The 21210-nt window shown below is 44.8% G+C and overlaps 2 protein-coding genes across 2 annotated transcripts; one reads left to right on the forward strand and one right to left on the reverse strand.

Moving 5' to 3' along the window:
- Positions 1-9450: 9450 nt before the first annotated feature.
- Positions 9451-11172, reverse strand: LOC119658926 (nucleotide exchange factor Sil1). The gene is made up of 2 exons (XM_038066755.1): positions 10737-11172; positions 9451-10651 (listed from the first exon to the last, which is right to left on the reverse strand). Exons 1-2 carry the CDS (start codon positions 11011-11013, stop codon positions 9462-9464), a joined length of 1467 nt encoding a protein of 488 aa, XP_037922683.1. The 5' UTR covers positions 11014-11172; the 3' UTR covers positions 9451-9461.
- An 81-nt stretch (positions 11173-11253) lies between these two features.
- LOC119658927 (iron-sulfur cluster assembly scaffold protein IscU) lies at positions 11254-21196 on the forward strand. Its single transcript, XM_038066756.1, has 2 exons — positions 11254-11487; positions 20525-21196. The coding sequence occupies exons 1-2, from the start codon at positions 11404-11406 to the stop codon at positions 20900-20902; spliced, it is 462 nt and encodes a 153-aa protein (XP_037922684.1). The 5' UTR covers positions 11254-11403; the 3' UTR covers positions 20903-21196.
- The last annotated feature ends 14 nt before the right edge of the window (positions 21197-21210 follow it).

The following is a 21210-nucleotide window of genomic DNA, read 5'->3' on the forward strand; positions in this document are numbered from 1 at the left end:
CACGAGGAGGTCGTGTGAGAACTTGCCGAATGATGCAACTTTAAACTGAAGCATAATCAGACCAGGCCGCCGATTTGCGCGAATTAACAACTTTTCGAAAGACGATTTTAGGTCGTTAACCTGCATGGCTCGGAGGATGTCGATACACGCCTTTTGAATGGCCGGAATATCAGCATAGTGCATGCCTTTCATCGGCAAATAAAGTTTTCCGAATAGATAAAAGTCAAAGGGTGCCAGATCAGGCGAATACGGGGAGTGATTGACGTTGGACTTTAAGTAATTTTTGGTCATCAGTGAGTTTGTGCGGCACAAAGTGAGAACAAACCTTCCAATAGCCCAATTTTCCGGTCATAATGCGATGAATCGAATCTTTGGACATTCCCAATTCAATTTCCATAAAACGCAATGACCATTTAGTCTGAATTTTGAGAAAATCACGGCGTTTTTCGATGCTCTCTGGCGTAATCACGAATTTCGCTTGGCCAACATGAGAGTCATCATTGATGTCTTCACGACTCTTCCACGGGAGAGTCAATCATCATCATAAACTTGTTGCATCAATTGAAACGTTTCTGTTGCATCAATTGAAACGTTTCGGTAAACGTTTCACCGAGTTTGAAACAAAACATAATATTGGCTTTTTGCTGAATACTCATTTTTGTACCGACAATGCAAACATACTATCACTTTAGGCGCAATAACTTTACTTCCAGTGAACCAAATGTCATGAAATTTTTACTGTAAGTCGGGAAAAGATGTACCTTTCGCCTATAGCCATATCAAGATGGCACTACCATAAATATTCCTATTGGAAAAGTTCTGTTTACTTTGAGACAGACTGTGTACATACAATGGTTCAAACCCATAATCAGGCAAAGAGTGATTCATATTTTGAACATGTTTTTTTGTACTAATTTATCTACTTTTTTTTTCAAAATTTATATGCATACTTTAGATAATGAACAGACCTTTCAAGAAGTATAGAACGTAATATATTTTTATTAAACATTCTTATAAAAAACGTAACAACAAAACCTAAACACAAATTTAATAATAATAATAATAAATCCCATAATAAGTCCCAAGCCCGGTTGTGAAAGGAGGAGGGATGGATAGCTTCAGTCTGAATGGCTGTACGCCACCGCAGCGTCTCAGGGGGTAGGTGAGGAAAGTGCAGGAACTTTGCAGTCTTGCAGATTACTCACTAAGGAAGCTATCTACACACCTGGCAGCTAGGGATAAAATGCACCACCAAAAAAATGAGAAGAAGGAGAAATTTAAGGTCCGGTACGGATAACCGGCGGGAGTCGTCCGACTTGGTGAGTGGGTCGGGCTCTCGTAATGGACAGCACGGCGTCGAAACCGCTAGTCGTGGGGCGGTTCGACGTCTAGGCGCCACGACGACCAGGAGCACAGCTCCGCCTGCTGCAGCTGTTTCGCCACAATCTGTGGCGACCACTTCAGCAGGTTCGCGTAGGAAGCGGATGAAATGGACTGAAGAAATGAACCTCTTCATCATCCGCTCCTACTACGAAATAACGGCAGGGGCGGGTACAACATCTTACCGCCCCTTGTTGCACCAGAGATTCGTCGAGCGTTTCCCGCAATTCGCGCACGTGACTGTGCAGCGAGTCGCAGACCAGTACCGCTTCATCACTCGCAGTGACACAATCCCGGCCACCATCAGGGAACGTGTTCGACTTGAAGTCATCGGGGAAACTGGTGACCGAGAGTCGATGGGGGCAGAGGCGGCGGCATCAACAACACCACGCCGCACTGCAGGCAACAGGTTCAGTACTCGCCGAAGCACTCTTCTCCACCGTCCAGCTGAGGTTTCCGCTGAGGTTCGGGACGAATTCCAAAGAGCGTGTATAGAATTCTCGGATATGGATCCTTTGCATAGACCAGGTATTCCCAGGCTCTATGCATCTCCAGCAACTCCGGGAATTCTATCTCAAATCAATGATGAGACTGTGTGCTGATCTGTCGCTGCTGCAACTACAATCACTTGTGTATTGTGGTGCAGTTGCGGCTATCAGATTGCACGGTCAGAAGATTCGCTTTCGCGTTATTGGTTTGAGTGACAAAAGAGATCCACCATGGAAAATTCGTCTGGAACGTCGGCGGGACTCACTAAGGCAGGACATTGCTAGACTGATTCAGATCAGCACTGGCAATGCCAGCCGACGGGTGAGAAACAAAGTGCAGAGGGTTTACCGGAACTATGCCATCCCCTGTGAGACACCCGTAGTTGAAATTCTGGACACACTAAAACAGAAACTTTCTGTCATATGCAGTCGGTTACGACGGTATGGCGAAAGTTATTCCAGACGTGTCCAGAATGCAACATACGCGAGGAACCAGCGGAGCTTTTTCAGATCTCTCAACGAATCCCAACAGAGCGCCCAGACAATACAGTTCTCGGTGACGGAAGCGAAAGAGTATTGGGGTGGACTTTGGGGGTTACCTGCCCAGCATGCTGAGCATGCTGAGTGGATCACCGCCGAAGGCACCCGCCATGTCAATACACCTGGCATGAATTTCGCGGATGTTACCGAAGAGGAAGTTCGACGAGCCATAAACAGCTCGAAGAACTGGAGGGGCCCAGGTCTGGATCGGGTGCAGAATTTCTGGTATAAGAAATTTACCAGCGTACACAGTCGGTTGGCACGCAGTATAAATGAGGTCATGAGTCGGCCGGAGGAATTTCCACCTTTCCTCACTGCGGGGATTACCTACCTTATCCCTAAGAAGGACACGGTGCAGAACCCCGCAGACACAAGACCGATCACTTGCTTACCAACCCTCTACAAATTCATCACGTCCATTATTAGTGGAAGGATCAATGCGCACCTCGAGACCAACAACATTCTGTCCGAGGAGCAGAAGGGCTGCCGAGTTGGATCAAGGGGTTGCAAAGAGCAACTCATTATCGACTCGGTAGTTGTAGGACAAGCAACTAGAGGCCAAAGAAACCTCTTCAGTTGCTATATCGATTATGCCAAGGCTTTTGATAGTGTTCCGCATACCTGGCTAATCGACATCCTACATCTGTATCGCATTGATCCGAAACTAATAAAGTTTTTGGCGACAGTCATGGAAGGGTGGCATACCACCTTATCAGTCCGTACATCTGAGGGTGCTAATACCTCAGAGCCCATCCGTATACGGAGGGGCATCTTCCAGGGGGATTCATTGAGTCCTCTTTGGTTTTGTATGGCACTGAACCCCCTTTCATGGCTACTGAATGATGCTAGAGGTCATGGTTTTGCAATAAAATATGGCCTACGTGCTAAGTGGGAACTGACACACTTGATGTACCTAGATGACATCAAGCTGTATGCTGGTACTGACAACCATCTTAGAAGTCTGTTGCGAATAATAGACATGTTCAGCCGTGATATTCGGATGGAGTTTGGATTAGACAAATGTCGAATCCAAGCCATCCGCAAAGGTCATCACGAGCCGCATGCCGGACATAGCATTGGTGACCTCCACATCGAAGCTATGACCGAGACAGACTTCTACAAGTACCTAGGAATTCTGCAAGGAACCCATGCTCGAGTTGGTGATCTGAAAGAAGCTCTGCTGTCCGAATTCCTGCGACGTGTAAAGCTGGTGCTGAAATCGCATCTCTCGGGGAAGAATAAAATAAGCGCGTTGAATGTATTCGCTATCCCTTCACTGGCTTATACATTCGGAATATTGCCGTGGACGAAGACCGACCTGGAAAACGTCCAGCGGCGGATACGGACAACTATGTCCAAATTCCGAATGCATCACCCAAAGTCTGCCGTGGAGCGGATGAACCTGCCTCGTGACATCGGAGGTAGGGGCGTGGTTGACGCGGCGGCACAACATCATCGCCAAATCGACTCGCTGCGCGCTTATTTTTACAGCAAAGAGCAGGCGAGTCCCTTGCATGCGGCTGTCTGTAAGGCAGACTGTGGACTGACTCCACTTAACTTGAAGGATCGATCTTTCAATCCTCTGAGTGGGGTGAAGTCGGACCAAGAGCGGATCGTGGAATGGAAGTCGAAGGCAATGCACGGTAAACACGTGAATTGTCTTTGGCAGCCATTTGTCGATTTGCATCTGTCGAACAGATGGCTGTGTGCTGGGGAGCTCTTTGCTGAGACGGAGGGGTTCATGTGTGCCATTCAGGATGGCGTGGTCGCCACCCGAGCTTATAAAAAGCTCATCATGAAAGAACGGGTGGAGAACGACCAGTGCAGAATGTGTGGTTCGGCGTTAGAGACGTTGGACCATCTCATTTCTGGCTGTACTGTTATGGCACCGGTGCAGTACATCACCAGGCATAATGCTGTATGTAAGGTTATCCATCAAAACCTTGCATACAAGCATGGGCTGATCACGGGGACATGTCCGGTTTACCGATACGAGCCGCAAGCAGTACTTGATAGTTCTGCTTACAGCATGTATTGGGACCGACAAGTTCTGACTGATCGCCATACCGCACACAACAAGCCTGACGTACTGTTAGTTGACAAGACAGGTCGCTCCGCGTATATTATTGATGTTGCTATCCCCCATAATAGCAACATTGAACGGAAATACGTGGAGAAGAAGGTGAACTATGAGCCATTGGCTCGGGAAATCAAAGAAATTTGGCGTCTCGAGCGGGTGGTTGTAGTTCCCATAATATTGTCAGCTACAGGTATTGTACCTAAATCCCTCACGGCTTCCTTTGATGTCCTGGGACTTTCGCACAGTCTGGTTCAAACCATGCAGAAGTACACCATTCTGCATACGTGCTCGATGTTGCGGGGAGTACTCGACTGACCTACCACCGGCCACCACCACCAGTGCCCCTTTAGTTTTTAAGTAGGTAGGATCGTCCGAGCCTAAATGCTTGGCACTTAGTGCTAGTATTAGGTAAAATCCAGCATCTGCCGAGATTGTGATAACTCGGAAATAATAATCGTTGGCGCAACAGTCCATGTTGGATCAGGGCCTTGAAGTGTGTTAGAGCACTTCATTCAAGACCGTAACGGTACACTAGGGTCAGCATTGCGCTCGCCCGAGATTATTAACCTGATTTGACTCAGGTACTCATTCACAGCCACCGGCCACCACCACCAGTGCCCCTTTAGTTTTTAAGTAGGTAGGATCGTCCGAGCCTAAATGCTTGGCACTTAGTGCTAGTATTAGGTAAAATCCGGCATCTGCCGAGATTGTGATAACTCGAAAATAATAATAATAATCATTGGCGCAACAATCCATGTTGGATCAGGGCCTTGAAGTGTGTTAGAGCACTTCATTCAAGACCGTAACGGTACACTAGGAGGCAATGTGGTCAGCATTGCGCTCGCCCGAGATTATTACCCTGATTTCACTCAGGTACTCATTCACAGCTGAGTCGACTGGTGTCCGACATCCAGTCACGATAACAAATTCCTCTGCCCCCAGCGAGATTTGAACCGCGACCTTCCGTATGACAACGTTGCGCTCTAACCACTCAGCTGTCCGGACACAAATTTAAGTCAAACCAATAATTGGACAAACAGTTCAAAGTGGGATTTCAATATTTTGAAGCATTTCCTCTTGCCAGTCCTCATGTATTCCTCGGAGACTTGGGTTCTTAGCAAAAAAAACTGCAAACTCTTGGCTGCATTCGAGAGAAGAATCCTCCGAAGCATTTTTAGCCCCCTTGGATGAGAATGATCCAGCCCGGAAAGTCTATAAGTCAATATCTATGGTAGAAAAAGAAGACAAGGCAAACCCTCCCTGAGATGAAGCGATGGCGTAGGTCAGGATGCCAGGCAGCTTTTAAGGATATCGAATTGGTAGACCTTGGCGCAAAATCGGGATGTCTGAAGTTCCTTATTAAGGCAGGCCTAGACCGGATACCAGTTGTTACGTCGTTGATGATAATGATTTTGAAGCATTGTTTATTTATATATTTATTCACTAAACGGACAATAAACAGAAAAACTTCCAATTACATATTTCCCTCGGAAGAAGCAAAAAGCAAAGATCGTAGTTTACCCTTAAAACTAAAGTGCGAAAAAGAGTCCACGGGACCAAGCTGTTGTGCATTATAATTCCAACACAGTCTCGGGATCGAGGAATTGATATAGACTCCGAACTCCGCGAAGGACACACCAAAAATTTTAGCGTTACGATAGTGTTGTATGACGCGTTACGAAGAACGATATCAGCAGAGGCAGAGCGGTCCGTTAGGCCAGTAGAGAGTTTGAAGAGGGTGCAAAGGTCGAGGAAGATTCTGCGTTGTCGGCGATAAGGGAGACGAAAGGTACAGAGGTGGGCGGGATAGTCAACTCGGGAGGGGTTCATCTTGAAGAAAAGCGAGCGAGTGAATATGTGCTGTGTCTTCTCTAGGGCAAGACAATCACGGAACAATCTTCAAGGATACTTCTCACGAGGGAGTTAAAAAGTATTATGGAGGGTTGGACCAAGGTGAAATGAGTACAGGAACGCAGTATGAAAGTACAGGGTGCAGCAGCATAACTTCCTTTTTTAAAATGCGCGCCACTCAGTTAGTTGATGTCATAGCAGAGCGCTAGTGGTCTCGTTCAAGAGGGGATACTGTAAAGTTTTGTCCCGACACGGTTCAGTTGCCATCATGCGTTGGAATAGTGAGGAGCGTGCCTTTGCCATTGAGGTTTACTTTTCAAGCGGATGTTCGGTTATTGCAACACAGCGTGCATTTCGGAATCGCTTTAATTTAGCCCCCTTGGCTCCCGTTCCAGACCGCAAATCAATTGTTACATAGGTCACTACATTCAGACAAACTGCAAGTGCGACAAAAGGAAGAACTGGAGTCCCTCGGCCCGTTAGATCACCTAAGAACATTGAAGCAGTGAGAGCGTCAATGTTGCGATCGCCACGGCGTTCTGCGCGCAAACACGCATCTGCCCTTGGACTATCCGATCGTTCTGTGAGAAGAATTCTTCGTGATGATCTTCATTTTCATCCCTATAAGATGGCGATAGTGCAGGAACTTTCAGAACGTGACTTCAATTCTCGGATGAACACGTTTGAGCTTCTTCTTGATGTCGTTCCCGAGGGTGCTATTGTTGTTTTTAGCGATGAAGCCCATTTTCATTTGTGTGGGTCGGTTAACGAACAAAACATGCGCTACTGGGCTGACACCAACCCTCGCGAATTGCATCAAAAGCCTTTGCATTCATCCAAAGCCACAGTGTGGTGTGCAATTTCCTCAGCTGGAATTATTGGTCCCTGGTTTTTTTAGGAAAATGAGGTAACAGTGACAGTGAATTCGGACCGGTATGTAAACATGCTACAGACTTTTTTTTTCCACGGCTAGAAAATTTGGATTTGGGGGACACTTGGTTCCAACAAGACGGTGCAACAGCACACACTTCAAGAGCATCGATGGCTGTTTTGAGGGAACACTGTGTGTAACAATGTATGGAGAATGGGGGACGTCACCTAACAGATTTGATCTTCAAAACAATGTAAATAAAAACTTTAGACATGTACCTACATTATAAAAAATAAATAAATATTTTCCGATGCATACAATAGTTTTTATTGAGTTTTGAAAAAAGGAGGTTATGCTGCCGCACCCTGTATGAAACCTAACATTTTGGAAGCACAATTGGTGATATTGAACTAGTGGCTGCCAAAACGGAGTTTATCGTCGAAAGTTACGCCCAGGTCAAAGATAAAGTTCAGATAGGGCAGATAGTAACCACCAAGGGAGTAGGAGAAAGGGGTGGGAGACGTTTTAAGCGAGTAACACATCGAGTGGCATTTTGTGACATTAAGAGGCAACTTATTAACTGTGTACCAATGGACCAAAGTATCTAGATTTGTCTGCAGGGAAGTGCAATCCATTGGGGACGAGACAGAGGAAACCGCTTGAGGTCGTCGGCATATAACAAGCAACAACAAGTGAGGATAGAGGGGAGGTCGCTAAAAAGGTATAAAAATAAATAAGGGTTTTGAATGGATCTTTGTGGCACACCAGAGGAGGGGAAAAAAGGATTAGAAGTGCAACCATCAAAAGAAACGCTACAAGATCGGAGGAGAGGTAGGAGGCTTGTCATCTAATAAGTGATGGAGGAATGTTGGGAGAGGCGAGTTTCGACAATTGTATCTCGTGATTAACGGAAACGAAGGCCTAGTCTGTGTAAATGGCGTGGATTTTTGCCCAGAGTTGAGGCATTTAGCCACAAAATTAGTGATGTCCAAAATATTGGTAGCAATGGATCTACGTTTTATGAAGCCGTGCTGCTCCTTAGCTATAAAGTGGCCGAAGTGGGTGGTCAACCAGTCATTGACGTAACTCTCCAGGATCTTGGAGCAGGGTGAGAGGAGTGAAATAGGGCGGTAATTCTCAGCAAGAGTATGGTGACCGCTTTTGTGTATGGGAGAAGTAAGGACTTCTTTCCACAGGCTGGGAAAATGACACTCGTCGAGCTCATTTTGAAAAGATTCGGAAGAAGCTGTACTCGGAAGGGGGAAAGAGGAAGAAGAGGAAGAGGAGCTATGCACCGAGGAGAAGTAACTGCAGTGGAGTCAGAGAATTTGATGAAAGTGGGAGGGGGCTGGGAGGCATTGCGGGTGTTATGGTTGTAAAACCAGAAAAGCTTCAAGTTATCATGGGCCAATTCTAGACTTAACTTTCAGCGACTAAAGGGGGTCATCCTGTGTGTCGGATCCGCGGAATCCAGTTTTTTTTTTTTGGTATCAATTGTATCTAGATTTTTTGATATTCGGAGTCGTTCGGAAATAATAGTGTTAAACACGTGATAAGTCACATGCCAGATTTATGTCGATCGCCGTAATAAAGCGTGTATTTATCGGTCCGAATGGCGTTCGAATGACTTCGCTAAAAGGACAAGAATTGAAGCCAAGCCTGTACATGTGTTTCTTCGAGAAACCTAAGGTTTATAGACTAGATCAGTTAAGATTTTATGGCTAAAAATCACATTCTACTTTTTAAATGCGTTTTGTATCTTCATCCGGTTCTTCACAAAAAATTTCCAAATCAAGCGAAAAAAAACGGCCTTCACACAGGATGACCCCCTTAACTGAAGATGGCAGGGCGCTGAATTGGTCAAAGCCTGCACGGCTTCCAGTGGATAAAAACTTTTCGAAGTTTTTTATGGATTTCAGTGGTGAATCATACTGGGTAGGAGCTCAAGGATTTGGGGGAGGAAGGAACGTAACTAGGAAGCAGGTCGGACAAAATGGAATAAAAGGAGAGGAGAGCTTGGTCGCAGGCTAATGGTGAAAGAATGGGTGCCCAGTTGATTGACGTCAGCAGCAGTCAGACTTCGGTGAAATCACGAAGAAAAGAAACCAACCAGAATTTTCGGGAAATAAAACTGCAAGTAACTTTCTAATAACAAATATTTAATTTTCCTAAAATAATCAAACCTTCTAGCATTTTTCACACTTAAGAATAGAATAATAAATATCCAATCCAAATACTAAATATCACATTTTTACAGTTCATCTTTGAACCTCAGCTTTCCAAACAGCCTCTCGTGGACCAGGGAGGCTTGCTCTGAAATTTCCACTAAGAACTCATCATCGCTGGTATTATGAAACAGATCTTTGATGAATACCATCGCCTCTTCCAATTCCTGACTTTGTGACCAGACATCGTAGCACAAGTTCAATGACGTGTTCAAATCCTGAAGCAAGTGCTCAAGAACGTCGGCCTCTTTGCCGAAGTCCGCATGGTTCGCGATAAGAAAACTGCTCACTTCATGACAGTATTGTTCGTCGTGCAACCAGAAGTCGAGCAACAAATTTCTGTATTGGTCTAGTTTCTTACGACTGGCCTCATCATCTTGAGCTGCATTCACGGTTTTGAGGGTTTCCTGCTGTTCGATCATAAGGTCGCTGAGAAGAGTCAGTACCTTCACTTTGGTCCGTACTTCTACCCCCTCTTTGCTAAGGATTCCGACTAGTGCCTTTGTACCGGTTTTTGGTAGGTTTTCCTTCTGAGCGAAAGGAAACTTTCGTAATAAACTCCCGAAAGCATAGACAGCGGCCGAAATTTCGTTGTTGTTTGTGGATGACAGAAGGACATGGGAAAGGTAATTGCCGCAGTTTTTCTCAAGGGCTTTTATCTGGCCTTTAGGATTGTTGTGAATTAATGCTCCTAGCAATTGCAGCGATTTGACTCTCACGTTTATGTCGGTCCCATTCACGATGGCTGGCACGACGATGGTGTCAAGCCCGCCGCGGTCGATGAACCAAAGCGCGTTGTCGATTTGATGCACCAAATAGTCTAAGTCGTCGAGGATGCGGAGGAACCGACCAGTGTCTTGTGTGGCGTTTTTGTATTCGTCCATGAGGCCGGTGATTATTTCTGTGTCCGTTTTGATTTCCATATTAACGCTTTTGAATTCCTTTTTCAAATCCTTGTAGCTCCGATATTTGTCTCGAATGTCTTTCCAATTCTGATCAGAGTAATCGGCTTTTTCAGCAGGAATGTTTTTGAGAGCTTCTTGCAACCTTTTGTGGACTTCATCTAGGTAATCTCGTGGCTGGGAGTCGTCTGCCGGCTGGCTGTCTTCTGGTAGTTTGGCCAGATCATTGCTGGACGACTTTTCCATAAGTTTCGCCTCCTTTCGTCCAGTTTGTAGATTTATTCGTACATGCAACCCGGGCGGGATTGCTTGTCCTGCAAGGGTGAATAATTTTTAGGTGATGTAACTGCCAGTTACAACCGTTAGAATTAAAAATGCTTTTAGAAAGAACCAACTCACCTTCTTCGACTGTCTGCCATTCATTTGTGGGAATAAATGTGCCGTTTCCTCCGTCGCACAATATTGGAAGGAATATCGTTATGTGTAGAAATAATATTGAGAGCAAATATGAGCCCCACATCTTTATTTCCATTGATGCTTCCACCGGCTTCAACAAATTACGTGTCCTTTTAGTGAAATCTTTGCGACCAAAACAGCTTAACCCACGTTTGAGATCAGATGTAAACAAATCAGAAACTGCTAGAATGCGGGGACTTTTAAATGCGGCCGTAGTCATTTCAAATTCTTGTAAATAATCTGGAAATGTATGTACCGAGTTATATTATATAATAATTGCTTCGCGAAAATAAAACTGTTTGTCCCCTAGAATAAACTGTTTTTCACCGATAACTAATTGCTTCAGCTAAAGAAAAATTTAAATCGATGAAATCCGGTCTCTGAAACTGCAATAAATTCTCAAACAGCTGTCGACTGTCAACAAACAATTCACCCCTTGACACCTCTCGGGTTGTTTTGACGCTGTCAGAAGTTGCGCACGGTCTTTTTCTCGCGTGAAGAGCTGCGGCTTACAAATTGTCATACGAAATTTGAAGACGCATTTGGTAGAAACCTTCACATAAAGTAATTTACTTGTTCTGTGCATTAGTTTACGCGGAACCGGGTCAAAATGTCATTAACGCGTGCTGGTCGCCTTCTCCAAAGCCGAATTAAACGCATTCAAAGTGTCCCGGCCGTTTTCTACCACGAGAATGTAAGTATGATCGCAATTATTGCGAAATCATGTACTTTGCAGGCTACTTAGTGGATGTCTGCCGTTTGCCAATTATGTAAAGTGTAACTATTTTTAATCCTTCATGCAACGATTGTTCAAAAGTGATTTTTCAGGATAATTTAGGTGGGAGAGGAAAAAATGACCCTCGAACTCCAATTCTCGATGCATCGTTGGGCCCCTGATTGATTCTCTATAATTACTTGCTTCTCGCTAACTAATAGTTTTCGCTAGTCAGAAAGCGCATCTGATTGTTGGTGCAATCGTCTATTATTAGTTCAAGACTGTTTCCTCTCTGGACATGCAGCTAAAAAGCTTTTGAGCTCAGCGAAATTATATTCATACAATGACGAACCGAAACGTTGGAGACTTTTCCTATTAACATTATCTGTGGCTAGAAATTCCTTGGTTAATTTAGTAAACTAGTGTGGCCCTTATCCTCTCCGATTATCTGTTTTTCTGGAAAATGGCTGACCAAATCGGGAAATAATGGAGGAAGGCTTCCACAGATAATCAATTTCTTTAATTGCTTGGGATGAGCCAAGATAAGAATAGATAAAAGACAACAATACGGCGTCAGTATGTGTTTACCTTTTGTTATCACCTCAATTACGAAAAACGCTACGTCATTAAATAACGAAGTCAATCAAAATGCGACATTGGACGTGGAAAATCAATTTCGATTCGGTTGCATTAGCGTGAGGGTATGGAATACGAAATTCCGGTTTTCTTCCACATATGCTGCAGTTTCTTAGAAGTGGTCAACTATTTGTCGAGGTTAAATGTCGAGGTGGAGCCGTGCCACATTGAGTTTGGTGTGCAAAAAGTCGAATTCTTGTTGTATTCGTCAAACCTTCGATTCCGATGAGGTATATCTTGGAACCAGTTTTTGGAAAAAGAGATATTTCCGGTGAATGGCTGCTAGTGGTTCAACGCATCTTCTCTGTAATTGGCACCATCAGTATCATGCTTTCGAATGTCTTCATCATCATCAATGGCGCAACAATCGATATCATATCTAGGCCTGCCTTAGTGAGGAACTCCAGACATCCCGGTTTTGGGCCGTGGTCAACCAATTCGATATCCCTAAAATCTGTCTGACGTCCTGGACTACGCCATCGTTCCATCTCAGGCAGGGTCTACCTCGTCTTCTTTTTTTACCATAGCTATTGCCCTTATAGTCTTTCCCCGGCTGGATCATCCTCATCCATACGAATTCAATGACCCGCCCACCGCAACCTGTTAAGCCAGATTTTATCCACAACCAGAGGGTCGTGGTATCGCTCATAGATTCCGTAGTTATGTAGGCTACGTAATCGTCCATACTCATGTTGGGGCTCAAAAATTCTTTTCTAGAACGTGACCAAGATTTCACAAGTTTTCTGGGTAAAGTCATTCTCTCGTACAATAAGAACAAGAAGATTATACACAGGAGAAGCAACTTCAACGGTTAAGGGGCCCGGAATCTCATTGTGTACCTTTCGGGTAGGGACGAAGTAGATAAGTGGCTCGAGACCCATGTATTTAATGTATTGCTGTGTCGATGTCACCTGGATGGTTTTATTGTGAGTGTTTCCTTATTTTATCCCAGCACAAAACGGATCCATCCGAGAGATTGATCTTGGATACATTTACTTATTTCTTCCTTACTTCCTATGATTCCGTAAAAGATCCATTACCATTAATCCGGAATGAATCTCTAAAGAAGCTCCGCCTTTGGTTCCTGCTAGGATGTGGGAAGCCATAAACAGCTGTGCAATTTCTGTTGTTATGGGAGGTGCTGCCACGTGCTGACAGCAAATCACAGCCTTGTTTGCAGAAATATGTTCCACTTATGCAATGAAAGAGGCATTCTTCCTATTATATAAACTTTATTATAAAAGAATCCCTTTAACTATCACAGATTCCGTAAATATCAATGGCTCTTAGTTGGCCGGCGGACAAGATTAGAGTGCCCGGAATTGACAAAAACGTCATTCTTGACGTTTGTCACCTCAGTCTTCTGTCTGACCATCCTCTGTTTCCACATTCAATGCAGCGGCAAAGGCGAATTCACGGTGGCGTTCATGTTTGCACCTTCGATGTGCTGCCACATCACTCCGTCTCCAGCGGAAATTGTGCGGGTTCACCGGAGCAAACCAACCACGTGATCCCGTCAATGAGATCACTGTACGAATCTGATGCTTCACGGGCGGTTTTTTGACCCACTTAGGCCTGCCTCGGCCTGCGAGCTTGAACAAATGCTCACCTCGTTTCAGAACTCTAAAGGGTCTCTCGTGCGGTGTTTGCAGCGGCCTCCGAGGAGCGTCCATCCTGTGCACACATCTCGAGATTCCTGGGAGTGTTGACCTCCGCCGTTGCGCGTTGGGACGGTGGAATTGGCCGCATCTTCGAAACTGCGTCTCTGAGCAGACAAAGCATGCCAGAGTCGCTTAATCCTGCACTGATGTCCAGCACAGGGTCAGTGTGGAGGCGATAATTCTCCCCGTACACAATCTTCGCGGGGCTGGCTAGGAACTCCTCTCGGTGGGCTGTGCGGAGGTCGAGGAGGACGAAAGTCAAGGACCGCGACTACGACGGATCGTCGCGAGCCATTAACGTGGCCTTCAGTGTCCGGTGCCAAAGTTCCAGTATACCATTGGACTGTAGATAGTATGCAGTAGTTCGATGCCGTCTGAAGCCTAACTCGGCGAAAAGAATAGATTCGGTGACACATGATTGCGCCATAATGTCAGTCAGAGGCATTACCTCAGGCCAAACCTGTCGATAATTGTGAGGCAATACTTGCATCCGTGCGAGTCTCGTAAAGGGCCGATGATGTCGAGATGGTGTGGAAACGCTTGGTTGGTCTAAGGAATACTCCTACTTCCTTTCGTGCGTGCTTGTTGACCTTGCACTTCTGGCACGCGATGCACTCTCTGGCCTAAGAGTTTACGTCCTTCTTCATGGACGGTCAGAAATATCTTTCAGTGACTAACCGGTTCGTCGTTCTGATGCCTGGGTGCGCAAGGTCCTGTATTGCGTGGAATATTTCCCTGCGAAAATTGGACGGAATGAATGGCCTAGTCTCTTATCTGAGGTCTCGCAAGGTAAATAGAAGTTTGAGCCGAAATAGGAAACTCCTTCAACTTTTTTTGAGAATTGCGTGGCCCGGACCAAATGGGGAGCAACTACACCCTCTTTTTTTTGGTCCACGGACCCCTCGTTTATGGCTTAGCACCCAAACTTTAAAAAATATTAGGCGATGACGGCTTTACGGCTTCTTACCAGGGCAGAGGCAAATCATCAGACGCTGCCTCACCTCTGCCCTGGGAGCAGCGTGACCGAAGTTGCTCGCAGTTAAGTGCTCCTTTATATAATTCGCAGAACACAACATGACTACGAATTTTATTGAGCACAAATCCGCTAATTCTATTGACCAAAACGTGGCCAGAGCTGAAGAAGAAGAAGTCTTGCCTGACGGTCCGGGGCAGAGGCAACTCATCAGACGCTGGCTCGCATATGCCCTGGGAGCAGCGTAACCGAAAGTGGCGGCAGGTGGTAATCGCTCCATTTATATATAATCGCAAACACGACATGAGTGCGAATTATAAATTCAAGTGAAATCCGTCCCCTGGACAAAATCGTCAGTCAAGATATTTTCTTCTTCTTTTTGAACTTGGGTGTTTAACCCAAAAGTTCGTGGATCACAAGAGAGGGTCTAAGTTTGAACTGGGAACGGATTTAATTTCAATATAATTCGCACTCATGTCATGTTTGCGATTATATATAAATGGAGCGATTACCACCTGTCGCCACTTTCGGCCACGTTGCTCCCAAGGCATAGGTGAGGCAGCGTCTGATTTGTTGCATTTGCCCTGGGCGAAACCGTCAATCAAGATTTTTTCTTCTTCTCCTTGGATTTGTACTTGGAGTTTGTCTTCAGGCTCTGAAGCTTTGCGTTGTCTTTTTCTGCCTCGGCGATTTGCGTATAATCGACCGCGGCGGGAACTGCGACCTCCGAGATTCGAGGCAAAGCGTCTGCAACAACATTGTTTTTTCCAGACGCGTGTTGGATATCAGAAGTAAACTGGATGATATAACTCAAGTGCCGAAGTTGGCGATGGGACGCTTTGCCGGACCGTTGTCTAAGCGCAAAACAAGGAGCTTGTGGTCCGTGAACGCGTTGGACGGCTTGCCGCAAGGACGAAAAGGGAGTATTTTATAGCAAGGTACGCGGTCAATAGCTCACGATCGTAGGCGTTGTAGTTACGTTGAGCTGGGTTGAGTTGTTTTAAAAAGAAACAATGGTTGCCAGATTTGATTTATCCGTTGGTGAAGAGCGGCGCCTATCGCTGTATCTGAGGCATCGACGAACACACAAGTAGTCGTTAAGGATCGTTTGTAGATGAGCGGCCTTGGACAAAACACGATGATAGAAGTTTAACATACCCAAGAACCTTCGCAGATCCTTCACCATGGTTGGCAGGGAAAATTTAATCGCCTCAACCTTGTCTGGGTCAGGTTGAATACCGTCAGGGGTTATCAAGCCGAGAAATTTTACCTGCTTCTGTAGGAATCTGCATTTTTCAACGTTTAGGACAAGTTCGATGTGGTCCAAGTCCTCAGATTCTGAAGAAGAAGCGGCCAAAACATTATCCATATAAACGAAACAAAATTTCAAGTTTTGCAAGACAAAGTGAATGAACCTTTGGAAAGTCTGCGCAGCGTTGCTCAAACCCCGGTGAACTTGAAGGGTCCGAAATGTGTGCTTAGTCTGTTTATTGTTGTTTAAATAAATAAATAAAATAAAAAAAAAAATAAATCACATTATCAGTGCATTCATTCAGTATTGATGCCTCAGGACCCCTTCGCATACGGAGAGATATCCTTCCAGGGAATTCATTGAGTCCTCTGCTGAATGATTCTAAAGAGCGTGGTTTTTATAAAGTAAGCCTACATGCTAAGTGCGAGCTGACACTCTTGATGTATTTAGATGACGTCTAGTTGTAATCTGCTATTAATGACCATCTTAGAAGTCTGTTACGTATAGTAGACGTGTTCAGCCGTGTTATCCGGATGGAATTTGGTTTACACAAGTGATGAATCCAAGCCTTCCGCAAACGTCATCACGAGCCGCATGCCGTACACAACATTGGTAACCCCTCCACATCTAAGCTATGATCCAGACAATAAGAAGTATCTAAAAATGCTGTAAAGAACACATGCGTCAGCTCCTCTCTTGTTACGCACATCCAGGAGACAACTTCTAAATCTACTGTTGATTGTAAAATGATCCATCTGATTGCTCGTATGATGTCAGCCACTTGAAACCCAACTGATTTTATGGCAACCTTTGTGTACAAACAATGACGAGGCGGTAGAAGCTGCAGAAATCCACAAATCCCCTAAAATTATCGTTACGGTATCTAATACTGTGCTTCTCTATGAAATGTTCGAGCAATATATTGTCAGAGCCAATCTTGGCATTCAGATAACGCATTACGATCGCAATTTCACCTTTAGGAGGAACCCTCACTTGAATTGCATGTAATTGCACGTTGAAAGAATCCTCCTCCATTGTATCGAAAATCTCCGTTGGTGTATAACACTGTACAATTGTGGTGCTTCTTAACTTGGACTGGAATCTCGAAGTCAGAAGTCTGCCAGAAAACGGTTATCAGGCCAAGAGAGTGCGCCTTGCGGCAGAAACAACCCAACATCGGATTCGCCTCTACTACCATTTGGCTTTCCAGAATACAAAAGCACATTACGGCAAGAGGGAGAGAGTCCCACCATCTTATTTCGCTTAGGCTCAGAATATCCAACTTATAACGTTGGAATTTGGGTATAAGTTTAGAAAACCCAACTCAAAATACTGAAACTGCAGGAGTCTCGCAAAGGGCTAATTAAATCGAGATGAATTGACTAACCAATTTGTTGTGCGGATGCCTAGGTGTGTTAGATTGTGAACGGCGTAAAATACTTCCTTATGGAAATTGGTCGAAATATATGGCCTTGTTCCCTTGTCTGAGGTCTCGCAGTATATACTGGAGATTGAACCGAAGATAACAAACTCTCTAAGTGAGGCTTTAAAAAACTGCGCTGTCTTTCTGCGCTTCCGCGATTGCCGGAAAATCAACGGTGGCTGGGATCTTGACCCCTACAACATGTGATAAAAAACACATCTTGAATGCTGGAAGTGTACTGGCTGATAAAACTCAAGTTCCGAACTTGGCGTAGTCCATGAATATTATGAATGGCTTGTTTTCAGGGGAATACTGGAAGTATTTTATTGCTACATACGCTATTAATAACTCATGACCCTACTTGTAATAGTTTCATTGAGCGGGGTTCGATTGTTTGGAAAAGAAGCTCAACGGTTGCCAGATTTGGTTCACCTTTTGGTGAAAGGCACTACCTATGACAATGTCTGAAGCATCAACAAATACGGCTGAGGGAACGCCAGAAGCGTCCGAAACGCCTGAATAGCCTCTGGGACCACGCAAACAGGCAGAAGTTACTGGTCTTCGCTCGAGATATGCAAACGTTACGGATCAATTCATGGTGGGGAGCCTTGGTTAATAAACGAAGGTAGTAGTTTAACATGCCTAAGAATATTCTCATATCCTTAACTGTTTTGCGGAAGCGGGTAACTTCGGGAGAACGTTTTGACTGGGTCCGGTTGGATGCCTTTAGTGGTTATCAGGTGGCCGAGGAATCTCACCTGCGATTGTTAGAATTTGCATTTCTCAAATGTACAGTACACTTGTATTTTAAACGCTGAAAAGGGGACGCCGCTGGAACATCTTTCAAATAAACGAAACAAAAGTGGATGTTTCATGGCGCAGAGTAGGTGAATCTGTGGAAGGTTTATATCGCATTGGACAGTCCAAAAATCATCCTAGTGAACTCCAGGAGTTTGAAAGGTGTGCATATTCCCGTTTTAGGAATGTCTTTTGGGAGCTGCAGGGATGGGTGGGTGCTATAATGAAGCACCAAGAAAACGCTTGTCGAAGCCCCAGAATCACGTTCACTTGCCTGTAGCCATAAGCGCGAATTGACTGGCTCGGAGATCATAAATTGCTAGCTGACGTGGTGTTGCATTTCGAGTAGCCGTCCCCGGAAAGTCTAGCTTGTTTTGGAAAAGGTGCAGGAGCTTGTACATTTTGACCGTTTCGTTTCCTGTGAGCCTACCAGCATGCCCCGGCATTTGTCAAGCACCCTGACTATATACCACCCAATCGCCCTTTCAGAAGGCGGATCTATGTTACATCGTCATCTCTTCCTATTTACCTCTAATTTAGAAAGGGTGGCTTTTAGTGCTGCCATTGTCTGCGGAAGCTAGGCCATCTGGTTTAATGTCTTGCCAATCACGGACCACGCGTGATCCTCATGAATTTCATCACCGGTGACGGCCACCGTGCCCAGGCACGCCGAATCCACATGCTAGGATAGCCTGTGTGCTCCGTAGTGTCTTTGTCTCCCACAGCAGTTGGCTCGGCGCACGGTCACCTAGCGTTAGCTCAAACAGTAAGTGATTTAGCTTAGCCTCTTGTACGTTAGAGACAAACTCAATTTCTCTTCATTCAGCCCGGCTGGAGCATATTGTGCGTCGAGCTGCTGGGCTGTCGGGTTCCTTTGTCAAATAGTAGTACTCGTACTGTCACAACAGTTATTGAGTGAATGAGTTGAAGAGGTGGAAAGAACATTTCACCACGGTTTAAGAACCGATGAAGATCCCATCCCGTGAAGTGTCACCTCTTGTGGATAAAATGGCTAGCCACCGTAATATGTATCCGCGTTTCATCTATGTTCCTCCCAAGTGGAAAATAAATCTTATGGTCATCAATGCACCCATGGTAAAGCTGCTAAACTTGTCGATCTCCCCGAAGAGTTATTTATCGTGGTACTGGCAGTTACTGTAGCTCTGATACTTTCATTCTTACGGAAATGCTAGGAAGCTGAAACCTTTCCAAGAGAGTGAAAATAGTGGATGATCGCCAAAATTCCAAAGGAGGCCATTGGTTGAGTGTGACGATTGGATTTATATCTTCGTTCTCCTTACCATCGTCCAGATTATATATAGCTGAATAATCCTGGAACGCATCAAAAAATATCTCGAAAGCTTGATCGACAGAGAGCAGACTGTTTTCCGCTCTGTATCTTCCCCCATTGACCTGACGGAGGTTAGATTTTCTCTTCACTTACTCTTCATCGATTTCGAGAAAGTTTTCGACTGCGTGAAGGAGGAGTGTATCTAGCGTGTTCTACACAGGAGGAGCATTCATCAGAGCGACATATGATATCAAAAAATGTCGCGTGTTGCGCCGAGGTAAAATTTGAGAGGCATTTGAGGCCCAAAGTGAAATTCACTAGGGTGGCATCTTGTCACCGATATTATTTCTTGTTATCGGTGACGTTCTTCATGCAGCCTTGTCAATGAACTATGACATCCTTCCTGAAACACCTCGACCACGCTGGTGAGATCTGTTTGCTTGCTTGGTCAAATGGCTCTGGATTTGGCAGGAGATGTAAGTAGAGCTGGACTGAAAATAAACACCAACGAAGCGAAGGTGGTTATCAGTCTGACGGGTCTCTCCCTGTCTGCAGAAGGCGAGAATCTCGGAAGTCCTGGGGCAGCTGCAGCGTATTGCAGCGAATCGCGAACAATGGTGCGTGATGTGGTAACGTAGTATACTCCACAAAAGGATAAATGGCAACTATATATGTATATTTTTGGGATTTCTAAACTAAAGTTGGGCTACCGCACTTCAGCCCGTACTCTCAACCTATTTTTAAAATTGGTTCGAATAATGGCGCAAAAGATAAAAGGTTCCCGATGCATTGATGCGCTACGATTTTTTTAGAGCCATCTATTACCCCCTCGGTTCTTTGACTTTGACGCTGTTTTCCTACCGTTTCAGCCTTTTCTGGCAAAGGTTAATCGTACAGTTAATTTAATATTATTAATGTAAGCTTAAAATTCAGTTATTTCTAGAAAGACATCCCAGTTTCACTCTTCCTTTTCCTGTTACAGGTAGTTGAACACTATGAAAATCCACGAAACGTCGGTTCTCTCGACAAAAAAGACAAAAACGTTGGCACCGGCCTCGTTGGAGCACCAGCCTGCGGCGATGTCATGAAGCTTCAAATTAAAGTCGACGAAAACGGCAAAATAATCGATGCGAAATTCAAAACCTTTGGCTGCGGTTCTGCCATTGCATCCAGCTCCCTTGCTACTGAATGGGTTAAAGGAAAAACCATTGATGAAGCACAAAAACTGAAGAACACCGATATCGCCAAGGAGCTTCGCTTGCCACCAGTTAAATTGCATTGTTCTATGCTTGCCGAGGATGCTATCAAGGCGGCATTAGCCGATTACAAAGTAAAACAGCAAAAGGCTGCGTCCGAGTAAATGTAGAATGAACGGCGATGCTACTAAGAACTTGAAGAGATTCAAGTAATTGTGATTGGAATTTACAAAATCGATTAGATTTTGATTGTACAGAATTAACGATAGATTGGATATTGAAAGGAAATTGTTAAATTAACGAACCATGTAAACATATTTTAGTACATATTATATTGGAAGTTTACGATTTGAAAGTAGACCAATAAGTTATTCGCTACGTGTCCTTTGCTGACACTATCTTTTGCTGCTTGATTCAATTATGATAATAAATCTCTAGATCAGCCATTTGAAACAGAATCGAAAAAGTCTTT

The sequence above is a fragment of the Hermetia illucens genome, chromosome 6 (assembly GCF_905115235.1).
Source record: "Hermetia illucens chromosome 6, iHerIll2.2.curated.20191125, whole genome shotgun sequence".
In the NCBI taxonomy this organism is placed as follows: Eukaryota; Metazoa; Arthropoda; class Insecta; order Diptera; family Stratiomyidae; genus Hermetia; species Hermetia illucens.